Below are 12,562 nucleotides of genomic sequence, written 5' to 3'. Positions count from 1 at the left end.
TTCTCTCGTATTTTTATTACCTAGTTTATTTAAGGGGTCTGAATTGAAGAAGGTTTTTTTCCCCCAAAAATGACTATTCAAGGCAATTTTGACGCAGAATAAAGCGTCTCAAAAAATTTCAATTAAATATTCCATATTTCGGTTTTTTTTTTTTTTTTTTTTTTGAATTTTTTGTACCTTTAGAGAGAGATCAGCATAAACTTGAGGAACCGGTAAAGATGTTTTCTTGAGAAGGGGGTCATTTGCTCTGAAGTGATCAGAAAATTCAAAGGAAATTCTCATCGAATTTGGACTTTATTTTTCTGATTTTCTGGAGAGGTTTTAATTTTTGCCCCCCTCCCCGTATATAAATCAACATGGGGGGGGGTTGAAATGAACAAAGCCCTCTCTAGTCTCAAGGTCGTGAACTTGATCCATAAAAGGCCAGGAAAAATCACTTCTCGGGAAGACTTGTCACCTTGAGATATGAAATAAAAATTTGATCGAACATCCCTCCTCCTCCCCCCCCCCATTCTATCTATAATTAAGCCATGCCGAACGTATTCCAAATATTTTTTCGTGAACTTTGATGATATTTCAAGTTGGAATTTACGTATTTCTGGCGAAGCCATTCTTTTTATTTATTTTAATTGCTAGTGGAGAAAAAATATACCTAAACGCGAAGGGTTTGTCCTTATACCCCAATTAAGTACGGTAAACGTATCGAAAGACAATGAACGACGAAATGAACAAGCGGAACCTGATCATTGAAGTCCTTTCGTGCGTGCAAAAAAATTACTGTAAATTTGACGAAAATCGATGACCTGGATTTGATTTTTTTTTTTTCATTGAAGACATAAAAACCTATTCTTTTTGGTGGTATTAATGAAATTGTCGAAATTAAAATTATTTTTGTCAAGCCACCAAACATTCGGTGAGTTATTTTTTTTTTTTTACAAAACGATATTAATAAATCCGAGTCAATACTTACCTGCCTATTTCTATGGCTCGATTCCTTGTTTTATCTTCTACTACCGTCCATTTCCAACGAGTTTTTTTTTTTAAAGAACAGTAGAACACATGTCTTCTATCGAGTTTTGTGATGAAAATTGTGCGGAGGTTGAAATTATTATTGAGAGAAATGAGAGAATTTTGCGTTGGTGTTTTTCGAATCATTTTCAGGTGTACTTATATAAGGTATTCTATTCTTCTTATAATCTGTCCTTAAATTAATCTTTTGACAGGTGTTGAAATTACTTTTTAATCTTCACCGAATAAGTATTTTTGATATTTTTGCATTAGTTGTGTTTTAAACCTATATTCTGCGCGTGATGAAGTTTTCAAAGTATTGTTGCGGTTTAAGCAACTTTTAATCAAGTTTTTTTCCAACACGATAATTTTTATTTTTGAAAGTTGGTGATTTACATTTAATTTTTGCACACTCGAAGGAGTGTTTTTTTTCAACAACACGCACATCTACTTACGGAGATCATGTTTTTCTAACGAAATAGTTTTTTTTTTGAATATTTTTTTTGACGATTAATGATTTTTTTTTGCTCATTAGAGACAGATTTTTTTTGACCTGCTCAATTTTTTTCCCAGCATATTTAACCAATGAATAATTTTTTTGGGCTCTTTAGAGACATGGTTTTGACCTGATCAATTTTTTTTTATCAACTAACTCTCGAATAATTTTTTTGTGCTCGTTAGAGACAGATTTTTTGACCCACTCTAATTTTTTTTTACCCAATCAAAGATTTTTTTTGTGCTCATTTGAGACAGATTTTTTCGAAACGATTTTTTTTTTGACCCGATCAATTTTTTTTACCCCCATATATTTTTGTGTTTTGAATATTGAAATTAAAAAATTTTTGTTTTTGATTTTTTTTTGTATTATCCGACTCGCGTTACACGCGAATATTAATGTCCGGTTCGGCTCTCTACGCAGCTGCATGTGAGTATATCAATGGTATATTGTAAAGAGTGAATTAATTCTTTCAATTTTTTTGATTTTTGATAATTTTTTTTTTTTTTTAATGTAAGTAGTGCGTCTTTTTTACGTTTTTTTTTCTTTTTTTCATAGATTGATATTTTTGATGATTTTTTTTTTTTGGTTCATTTTTGACGTAACAATTTATAGTAGTTTTTGATTCGAATGGGTAACGAACGGGTGTTTGTTGATAAGCTGGTTTTTTTTTCGTTGGACGGGTGGTTGTAGGTAGTTTAAGGGGATGGGAGGGAGGGTGGATTATGGTAATGAATTGAAACCAGGCACCTGTAACACGGATGTGAGTAATTTTAGTACATTTATTTATTATTTCAATGTAGTTCTTAGAGTATTTGGCTTTGAAATTTAGCGCGAAATTTGGTAAAACACTATTGAACGTTGTTGGTTGTTGCCTGCGATGGCAATATCGCGATGTATTGTTTAAGTTTGCTCACTTTCTTCGATACTATTCGGTATGTAAATTCTAAGTATAGTAGATATTATGTAAGCCGATTGTTGATGGTTTTTCTTTTTTGGAATTTTTCTTTTCCTAATGATTTGCATTTTGTTATGTCGTGCTGCGAGTTTTTGCGGAAGCGAGATTTTTAATATATTTATTTGGATTTTAGTTCCTGGTCCTCCGACGGACGTGAAAGCGGCGCCGGTTAATTCGACGACCATTTTCGTGGAGTGGAAGCCGCCAGCTGAGAACGAACGTAATGGCATCATCCGGCAGTATCATATTCACGTGCAGGAGACTAAACACGAGGTAGTTTATCAGCATAATTTTAGGATGCGTTTTGGAATTTTGAATTTTTAAATATTGTTTCGTGTATTTTCGCAGGGTACGAGTTTGTTGAACGAACCGATGAGGGTAGTGGTGCAAAATTCGCTCGAGTACAATGTGACTGATCTGCAGCCGGATACGTTTTATTTGATTCAAGTTGCGGCGTTGACCCGTAAAGGAGATGGTGCCAGGAGCCCGCTGGTTTCGGTGAGGACTCCGGGTGGTGTGCCGATCCGACCTACGATTAATTTGAAGTACGTGTGATATTGTAAAGAGTATTAATTGGGGTCATAGTTCTCGCTTAATGAAAGAATATTGGCCTTTTTTGTACGACTGGTGAAATGTGTTCGGTTAGCTGGTATTCGGGGATCGGGGCACAAAAAATTCGTCGTTAGCTTCTGAATAAATGGGTTTAAAATATGAGGAAATTCAAAATTTGACAAAAATGTTTTTTTAGAGCAATTTTGAAGAATTTTGAGCGATAAATTAGGTCAACATTGTCGAAATTCCAGTTAAAATGATCATGATACTTTATCAAAATGGGTTAAAATTTGGTAGTATGTACCTAATTCAAAATTTTCTATCAAAAATTTTTTTGGCACTTTTGAACATTTTTGAGCCTAAACTAGGAAGCATGATTTTCGAATATTTTGAAAAAGTGTCATACATGCCATACAATCTTCCAAGATGGGTTAAAATTTTGCGAAAAATTCAAATGTTTTGACTGAAACGTTATTTGAGGGATTTTGACCAATTTGAACGCAAAATTGAGTCAAGAATTTTTTGGAATCTGAAAAAGTGTCATTAGACTTACTAAAATGGGTTGAAATTGTGGAAAGGATTCTAATAATTTGATGAGAATATATTTTTTTTTTGAGCAAAGAAGATTTTTGAGCTCAAAGTTGGGTCAAGATTTTCAGAATTTCTGAAAAATTATGAAATAACTTGAAATTTTGGTTGAAAATGAAACATTTTTAAACACTTTTTCAGAGCACTTTTGAAGAGTTTTGAGCTCAAAATTGAGTGAAAATTTTTGGGAATTTGAAAAAAAATCAAGTCACAAAACCTGTGAAAATTAGTTGAAATTTTGCCAAAAATTGAAAACTTTGAACAAAAATGCTTACTTTATGAAAAATATTGGAGAATTTTCTGCTCAAAATTAGGTCAAGATTTTTAATAATATTTTACTTATGAGTATTAGATGAAATGAATGAATATTTTGCAAAAATTCAAATATTTCAAGAAAATGGTCCAATGAAAATTTTGAAACAAAATGAAAATACGTATTTCCAAGAAAATATTTTTTGAGCGATTTTAAAGAATTTTCATGGGTCAACATTTTGAAAAAGTATCATTGGACTTATTAAAATGTGTTGACATTGTTCAAAAAATAATTCAAATATCTCTACAAAAATGTTTTCTGAGTAATTTTGAAGAATTTTTGAGCTCAGAATACAGCCAAAGATTCTTGAGGACTTTTCTTCTTCTTTTAGGTAAAATAAATGGAAATTTTGAAGAAAAAAAATGATATTTTCTGAGCGATTTTGAAGGGTTTTGAGATTTTAATTGGGTCAAAAATATTGAAAATGTGAAAAAGTACTAGGGATTTACTAAAAGAAGTCGAAATAGTTCAAAAAATCCAAATATCTCTACAAAAATGTTTTCTGAGCAATTTTGAAGAATTTTTGATCTCAGAATGCAGCCAAGATTCTTGAAGACTTTTCTTCTTCTTTTAGGTAAAATAAAATATGGAAATTTTGAAGGAAAAAAATGATGATATTTTCTGAGCGATTTTGAAGAGTTTTGAGATTTTAATTAGGTCAAAAATGTTGAAAATGTGAAAAAGTAATTAGGGATTTATCAAAATGAGTCGAAATAAAAAATTCAAATATCTCGACGAAAATGTTTTCTGAAGAATTTTGAAGAATTTTTGAGCCTGAAATTGGATCAAGATTTTTGTGAATCTGAGAAAGTGGCATTCCCATTTTAACAAATGTATTTTTTCTCGCGATTTTGAGGATTTTTCAGCCCTAATGAAAAACAAGTTAGGATTTTTGTAATTTGAAAAAAAAAGTCGCCATTTGTTGAAATTTTGTCACGAAAGCGAAAGTTTCTGTCAAAATTTTTTGGACCATTTTTGAAGTAAAGGCCAAAATTGGGTCAAGTTTTGGGAGGGATTTGAAGAAATATCATAAAATAACTTATCTAACGTTTTTTAAGCAATTTTGAGGGATTTTAAGTACCAAATTAGGTCATAATTTTTGGAATTTTTGAAAAAACTGACATGCTACTAATCGAGTTTTGACAGAAAATCAAAAATATCCATCGAAACTACTTTGAACCCGAAATTGAGTGAAATTTTGATGAATTTTTTCAAATCAACCAAATTTTAAGCTGCAATTTTTCAAAAATGCTCAAGAAAATGTTGATCAAAATTCCTGGTTTTTTTTATCGAGTTTCCAAACCAAATTTCGGTACATATATATATATGGCACTTTTTCAAAAATGCTTTAAATCATGACTCGATTAAAAAATGCTGAAATTCTCGACTCTACTTTGGATTTGGAATTTTTCGGAATAGCTCAACGAACATTTTCGAAACAACACTCGAATTTCTATGGGATCTTCGGGAATTGCACAAAAAATATTTTCGTTAATATTTTTGAATTTCTGAAGAACTATTAAGTCATTTTGATAAGCTGCATCTCACTTTTTCAAATTTCTGAAAATGTAATTGGTCAAAATATTTGGATTTGTGGCAAAATCTGAACCCATTTTGAGGCTAATAGTCTTGAAAAAGGTTTAAGAAAGTTAAAATCTTGATCGAAATTCAATATGATGATATTTCAATATTCGCAAAGAAAAGTTAACATTCGTAAATTTTGTGATTGCAGAATGAATAGCAGAGACGCAGATATCACGTTAGACGTAGAATGGACGAAACCTACACAAACGTACGGTGAATTAAAAGGATACAAGTTACGATACGGTATCAAAGATCAGACTCTGATCGACGTTATTCTAAAATCAACCGTTAATCAGTATCGATTGACTAATCTGGGTACGTACATATAATAAATTGTATCAAGTAAGACAAAAAAAACATGTCATATACTCGTTTTTTGTACTTGACGCGAGAGAATTCTTTTTACAGAACGTGGCGTCGAATACGAGTTCAGAGTAGCCGGTCAAAATCAAATCGGTTTCGGGCAAGAAGCGATATCGTACCTGGAAACACCAGAAGGCACCCCAACGGGTCCGCCAACTGCTCTTTCGCACTATTTCCAAACTCCGGATGTGGTGTGTATTAAATGGGAGACCCCTACGCGAGAACATCGTAACGGTAAAATCGTCAGATACGATATAGAATTCCATAAAAAGGTCGACCAGCCTGTGATCACGCATAGAAACACTACGCAACAGAGAGTAAGAATTAATACTCGATGGTTATTTGATCATTAAAATTACTAAAATAAGAAAACTGATGCATATTAATTGAGTATTTTTTTCACTCTTTCAACCAGGCGGTATTCTCAGCTTTGGAAGAAGGCACCGAGTACGTGTATTCGGTTAGAGCTGCCACCAGACAAGGTTCGGGGCCGTGGAGTGGTAAAGAAGTGTTTTCCACTACTAAAGAAATGGTTCGAGCTCCGATGGGATTGAAAGCAATGGCTACCTCTGATCAGAGTGTCGAAGTGTGGTGGGAACCGATACCTTCGGTCAGGCATAAACTGTACGGATATATGGTAAGTTATCGTTGATCTTTCAGCTCACTAGGAATTGATAATTTGATATCGATTTATAATTTGTCGTTTTTTTTCGTTTGCGTAGCTCTTCTATACGATGACTGCAGTTGAAGATTTAGACGCTTGGCAAAAGAAATCCATCGGATTGACGGAATCTGCCGAGCTTGTTAGTCTGGAGAAGAATGCTCAATACGCTGTCGCTGTCGCTGCCAATACCAGTGTGGTGAGTTTTTGATCGAACTCGAAAGTTTTTTTTTGGAAAAATTGCAGGAAAATGTTGTATGGATTGCTCATGGTATTCATGATGTTTTTTATGCAGGGACTGGGTCGGTTATCGGAGAAAATCGCTGTGAAAGTGAAACCTGAAGATGTGCCGTTGGATTTACGAGCTAAAGAAGTCACCACTCATAGTATGACTCTTACGTGGAGTCGTCCTATCAAATTAAATCCTATTAGTTACCAAGTGAGTTGTGTAATTGCTTATTTGGACATCATTTTTGTACCCATGATGCTGAAAAAAATCAAATGAATGAAATGACGAAACAAAAGTTGTTCAAAAATTTTAAATTTATCGAGCATTATTCTGGATAACATCTGTCGAAAAAAAGATTGTACTCGGTTACTTTCCAAATAACCCAATTACTGAAGTTATACTAATAATAACTTTTGGTTACTTTCTGAAAATTTTCGTTACTAAAAGTTACTTTTTCCTAGTTTTTCGAAATTTATAACCAAAATTCTTGAAGAAACAGATGCTTTTACTGTTTTCTCAGCGTTTTGATTTTTTTTCAACTTTGGTGGTTTTTCTTTTGAAATTTTTTAAATTTTTTCTTGATTTTAACAAGTATTACTCATTCATGGTTTTTGAATATCTCGTTAGTTTTTAGTGGATTTTTCCTGTTTTGATCGATTTTTACATCTTGAATTGTACCTAGTGGTTTTTTTCCAAAATAATTTTTCCATAATTTTGTTTTGAATTTTGATGTTTTTTTTTCGTTTGAATTTTTGCTGAATTTTATCACCTCGTGTTCTTGTGGTTTTTTCATTTAAATTTTCCCTTAAGCTTGTATGATTTTATTGCTCAAATCCCCGATTTGGTGTTTTTTTTTTTTGGTTGTGAATTTTTGTAGTTTTTTCTCAATTTTGACGGATATTATTTTTTTTGGGGGTTTTCGATGATTTTTCTGGAATTCCTTTTTTTTTCTTTTCGAATTTTGGCGAATTTTCTCAAGTTTTGATGTACTTTTCAACTTTGAATTTTCACGTATTTAGAGTTTTGCTCTAAATTATGGTAATTTTTTTTTTGTCTTAATTTTAGACTGAATTTTTTAAAATTGCGATAGTTGTTTTTCGAGTCTCGTGCTTTAAAAAAAGTTTTTGTGGAATTGTGATTTTTCTGCTTCCAAAAGTTACGATTTCCTATAAATTTTGATCATTTTTTTTAGGGAAAGGGGAGGAAGGAACTTCTTTAAGATGTTTGTTTTTTTTTTATTTTCACTTTTTAAGGTGGATTTTTTTTCTGAGTTGTGGAATTTTTTTTTCATAGTTTTTTTTTAGTTATTTCTTTATTTTTAATTTTTTGGGGGCTTTCTCGATTTTTTCATGTTTTATTCTTTTAAATATTCTATTTCCCAATTTTTCGATGATTTTCCCCGAATTTTCGTGTTTTCTCTTGTGTTTAAATTTTTATGAAGTTTCTGCAATTTTATTATGAGTTTTGATGAGTTTTTTTTTTTCAAATTTATAATATGTTTTTTCTTAAGTTTTAGTGCTTTTATACTTATGTACTGAATTTCGCTCTTGAGTTTTATTCTTAGGGACTTACGATTTTGATGTTTTTCCACATTATTCTTCGACTATTTTTTTTCTCCAGATCTCGATAATTCTTCTGCTTCCTGTTTTGGCCATTTTCTCTCAACTTCAAAATCTGGAGGCTCCAATAATTTTCAAAAAAGTCACTGGAGGCTCTGAAATGACTTGAATCCACCTGAAGTCGTCTTCAGAGGGTGTTAAAATTAGAGTGTAGAGTAAATTTTAGGTTTTCATCTCCATTTGATAAAATTTTGTGAAAATTTAATGTTTCAAAAATCTGCTGGAGGCTCCAGTAATTTTCAAAAAAGTCGCTGGAGGTCCTAAAATGACTTGAACCCACCTGAAGTCGTCTTCAGAGGGTGTTAAAATTAGAGTGTAGAGTAATTTCAGCTTTCTATCTCCAGTGACCCCGCCTGACAAAATCGACCATTTCGACAAAATTTCAAAAACTGTTTTTTTTTTTCAAAAATCTGATCTTTCAACCCTCAAGATTCATTTTAAACGTCATTATTTTGGACACTTTTTTTGTCGAAATGGTCGATTTTGTCAGGTCGGGTCACTTGATGAAAATTTGGGAAAATTTAAAGTTTCAAACATCTGCTGGAGGCTTCAGGAATTTTCAAAAACGTCGCTAGAGGCTCCAAAACGACTTGAAATTCACCTGCAATACTTTGTAGCGTATTGAAATTAGTTTTTAGAATAAATTTCAGCTTTACAACTCTAATTTAATGGAATTTTGTGGGAATTTCGAGTTTCAAAAATCTGCTGGAGGCTCCAGAACTGCTCAAAACGGGTTGAAACCGTTTCCAATCGATTTGGCATGTCGAAAATAGAGTATATCCCAAATTTCAGCTTTCTTGGTCAATTTGGTAAAATTTTGATTTTTTCGCCTCATTTTTGGCCTAAATTTGATTTTCAAAAATTCACCAAAAAACGAAAAACGCACTTTAGCACTTGAAATTTTGACAGGTGATGAATTTTTGCATGATCTTTCGATCTACCTTTGTAAAGTTTGAAAAAGTTCTTGCAAGTTCTATGTTAAAACGCAAAATCTGCGATTTCGGCTGACCTGTCAATCAAAATGGCCGCCATTTTGTAAGTATGCCCAACTTTTTTTTGGGCAAGTTTGCTTTAAAATGTTCCTTCGGATGTCCACTTTAAGAAAAAAGTTGTCCCGGAGGATCGGGGGGGGGGGGTGCAATTACTCCTATTGTCATATGCCGGACTATACTACCTAATAATATTTTGCTTAATTTTGTTTTTCTGTTTTTTTTGTGTTTTTTTTTGAAAAAAATCTTTTCTTTGTACTTCTGTTATCTCAAAAATTCAAAAAATAAAATATACACAGCATACCTATTTACCTACTAACAGAAGAAATCTTTCAATTTCCGCGTCGGAATTCCTCAAACATTTTTTTTAAAGGCACCCTTTCCTCCACAAGCCCTAAATAAATTAAAAGGGCTAAACAAGTTGAGTTTTGATTTTTTTTTTGAAAATTCTCCCAGTCTAAACATTTACTCCGGCTAGCTAAAAACCGAATTTCAGTTTGTTTCAACTTGTTCTTTCAAACCCCTGAAGTCGGAAGGTTCGAAGAATTCTTTGTCTGAAGTTCATCTTCAGGCCATTTCGTCATATTTCAAAATTTTTTACTATACAATTTATTTTAATTTGCGCAGGTATCTTACGACGCTTTCAAAGAATTCGTCGACTCTCAAGGTGTCACCCAATCACAGCCGGTGCCTCGTAAAACCATTCAGCTAGCTCCGAACGTGGAAACAACCCATATCGAGAATCTGTCACCGTTCACCACGTACAATATTAACGTAACAGCGAAAGCTGCCGATAGCGAATACCGTCCACCTACTCGGATCACCGTCACTACCCAAATGGCCGCACCTTTGCCAATGGTGAAACCGGATTTCTACGGTGTCAATAACGATGAAGAGATGATAACGGTTATATTGCCCCAAGCGTCGGAAGAATACGGTCCCATAAGTCATTATTACCTTGTAGTGGTACCAGAAAATATGGAAACGAAAGAAATCACCAATCCTGATCAGTTTTTGACGAACGAGGTGAGTACGCAGATTTCCGTAGATAGGTACATACATATGTACTACTATAATAAGGAACCTTCTAACGGTTGATTTTTCTCCCCCGCAGTTATTAAATTATACGAAAGAGACGGCCGAAGGTAAACCGTACATCGCAGCTCGATTTGCTCAACGTAATATTCCTTATACGTATCATTTGGGTGCTGGAGAAACTTCGGACGAATTTGTTAATCGTAAATTGCAAAAGGGTAGAAGATACAGAATCTTTGTTCGAGCTGTCGTCGATACCCAAAAGGTAACTGACTCGGGCTTCTAGTAATGTATAGAAATAAAACTTGATATTAATATTTCATTTTTTTGCAGAATTTATACACTTCAAGTCCGTTCTCGGAACCTTTATCGTTAGAAATGCGTACCGTTCCTCCTGGCGATATACCTCGTCGACCCGATATCAAAAACGCCATCGAAAGCGATATCGCCGAAGTTAGCAAAATTAATAAAGTCACTCATCAGAGTATGTTGTGGTACATTGCTCCAATTCTGGCTGTAGCCGTCTTGTGCGTGCTAATCGTCATGTTCTTTATCATGAAAAGGTATTTTTTATTGTTTTTTACGTAGGTAATTAGTTACCTATTTAGTTTATTCAGTTTGCACTTTGTAAACGTTGGTTTTCAAACGGTCATAAAAGGACCGTTGCATGTTGAAAATATTGCACCGATTTCAAACTAATGTATTGTCCCCATTAACGAAAAGCTTTTATAGACGAAGGCTACCCACAAAGTATCGCGAACCTTGCGCCGTTACAAGACCTCTAATGAGCGAAGAAGTGACCGCCAGTCACGCTCCGTCCGATCCGGTAGAAATGCGAAGACTAATGTATCAAACGCCCGCTATGGTTTCACATCCCCCCATTCCGGTTTCTATGCTAGCTCAACATATCGAAATGCTGAAAGCGAACGATAATTTAAAGTTTTCGCAAGAATACGAAGTAAGTGACTGATACAAAAATTTAAATTGCTAATCTAGGTACATCGTGAGCATGAGCAACCGAGTAACATGTGCGATGTTTTTGTAGTCGATCGAACCGGGTCAGCAGTTCACATGGGATCATTCCAGTATGGAAATCAATAAACGAAAGAATAGATATGCGAATGTAATCGCGTATGATCATTCGAGAGTAGTGTTACAAGATACCGAAGCAATTCCCGGAGGAGATTATATTAACGCTAATTACTGCGACGGATACCGTAAACATAACGCTTATATAGCGACTCAAGTTAGTATTTTGTCCGAAGTACCTACCTAGACATAGTGAGTATTTTTTTATTCGTAATTTTGATCTGTTTTTCGTTCGATTAATTCAGGGACCTCTTCAAGAGACGTTCGGTGATTTCTGGAAGATGTGTTGGGAGGTCAAGACGTCCACTATTGTAATGATGACTAAATTGGAAGAACGTACGAGAATCAAATGCGATCAATATTGGCCTTCCAGAGGAACCGAGACTTTTGGTACCATTACGGTTACATTATCGGATATTCAAGAATTGGCCACGTATTGCATTCGAACGTTTCATATAAACAAGGTGAGGATATTGACAGGATAATTTAGTGATCCAATTTAAATTTCTCTTTTGTCATTGGAGAAAAAAAAAATTGGAAAAGGGATGTCACGGACATTCTGTAAGAAAAAATACGAGTAGGCACCGAAACGTGGGATCATTTCATGATAAATAAGTGCTCATAGGTCCTGTTTTGTGTTTAGGTTTTCCGTTTTTGCTCGGGTTGTTTTTGTGTGTTCTCTGTATCAAAAAATATTTTGAAAATCGCCATCATTTGCTCCCTAACCTCCCTCCCCCCCCCCACTTTCTTAGGACAACTCTCGTCGATTAAAAGAAAATGGGTTCACAATAACACAATTTTGAAATTGATAGGGAGCTACAAACTAGAGCTACAACAAGCATTTTGAAGGCTTTATATAGATTTTTTATTATCAGGGCATTCAACAAATTCTGCTTATTTTATCCTACATTTTTCTCATGCTGCCATATTCTAGTTTCATCCTGATTTTTCATCAAAATTGTCAAGAAAGTCAAAGTCGTGCTATTTTGGCTTAAGCTTGAAAAATGTATTGTTTTTTTTTTTTTTGCCAGAAAGAGCCCAGTTTTGTCAAAATAGTCAGAAAGTCTCACTTCATGCG

General features: G+C 33.8%; 1 protein-coding gene across 11 annotated transcripts in view; it reads left to right on the top strand.

Annotated features, from left to right (window-relative positions):
* The window catches only part of Lar (tyrosine-protein phosphatase Lar), a 389,327-nt gene that overhangs the window by 364,289 nt on the left and 12,476 nt on the right, over positions 1–12,562 (top strand). For 7 of the 11 annotated variants that reach the window (XR_010557786.1, XM_065357492.1, XM_065357498.1 and 4 more), the window contains 13 exons: positions 2,596–2,735; positions 2,811–3,007; positions 5,648–5,814; positions 5,908–6,179; positions 6,278–6,499; positions 6,585–6,722; positions 6,819–6,962; positions 9,988–10,386; positions 10,475–10,660; positions 10,729–10,958; positions 11,119–11,353; positions 11,441–11,641; positions 11,730–11,948. Coding sequence is in view for 10 of the 11 variants with exons in the window: in XM_065357492.1 (XP_065213564.1) it covers positions 2,596–2,735; positions 2,811–3,007; positions 5,648–5,814; positions 5,908–6,179; positions 6,278–6,499; positions 6,585–6,722; positions 6,819–6,962; positions 9,988–10,386; positions 10,475–10,660; positions 10,729–10,958; positions 11,119–11,353; positions 11,441–11,641; positions 11,730–11,948 (2,750 nt within the window). In the remaining variant the exon portion in view is untranslated. The remainder of the gene's footprint in view (positions 1–2,595; positions 2,736–2,810; positions 3,008–5,647; positions 5,815–5,907; positions 6,180–6,277; positions 6,500–6,584; positions 6,723–6,818; positions 6,963–9,987; positions 10,387–10,474; positions 10,661–10,728; positions 10,959–11,118; positions 11,354–11,440; positions 11,642–11,729; positions 11,949–12,562) is intronic. The other 4 variants (XM_065357501.1, XM_065357496.1, XM_065357500.1 and 1 more) reach the window with 1 other exon arrangement.

This window comes from Planococcus citri, chromosome 3 (genome assembly GCF_950023065.1).
Source record: "Planococcus citri chromosome 3, ihPlaCitr1.1, whole genome shotgun sequence".
In the NCBI taxonomy this organism is placed as follows: domain Eukaryota; kingdom Metazoa; phylum Arthropoda; class Insecta; order Hemiptera; family Pseudococcidae; genus Planococcus; species Planococcus citri.
Note: the sequence above shows the minus strand (reverse complement) of the source record. Positions and strands in the feature narration are given on the sequence as shown.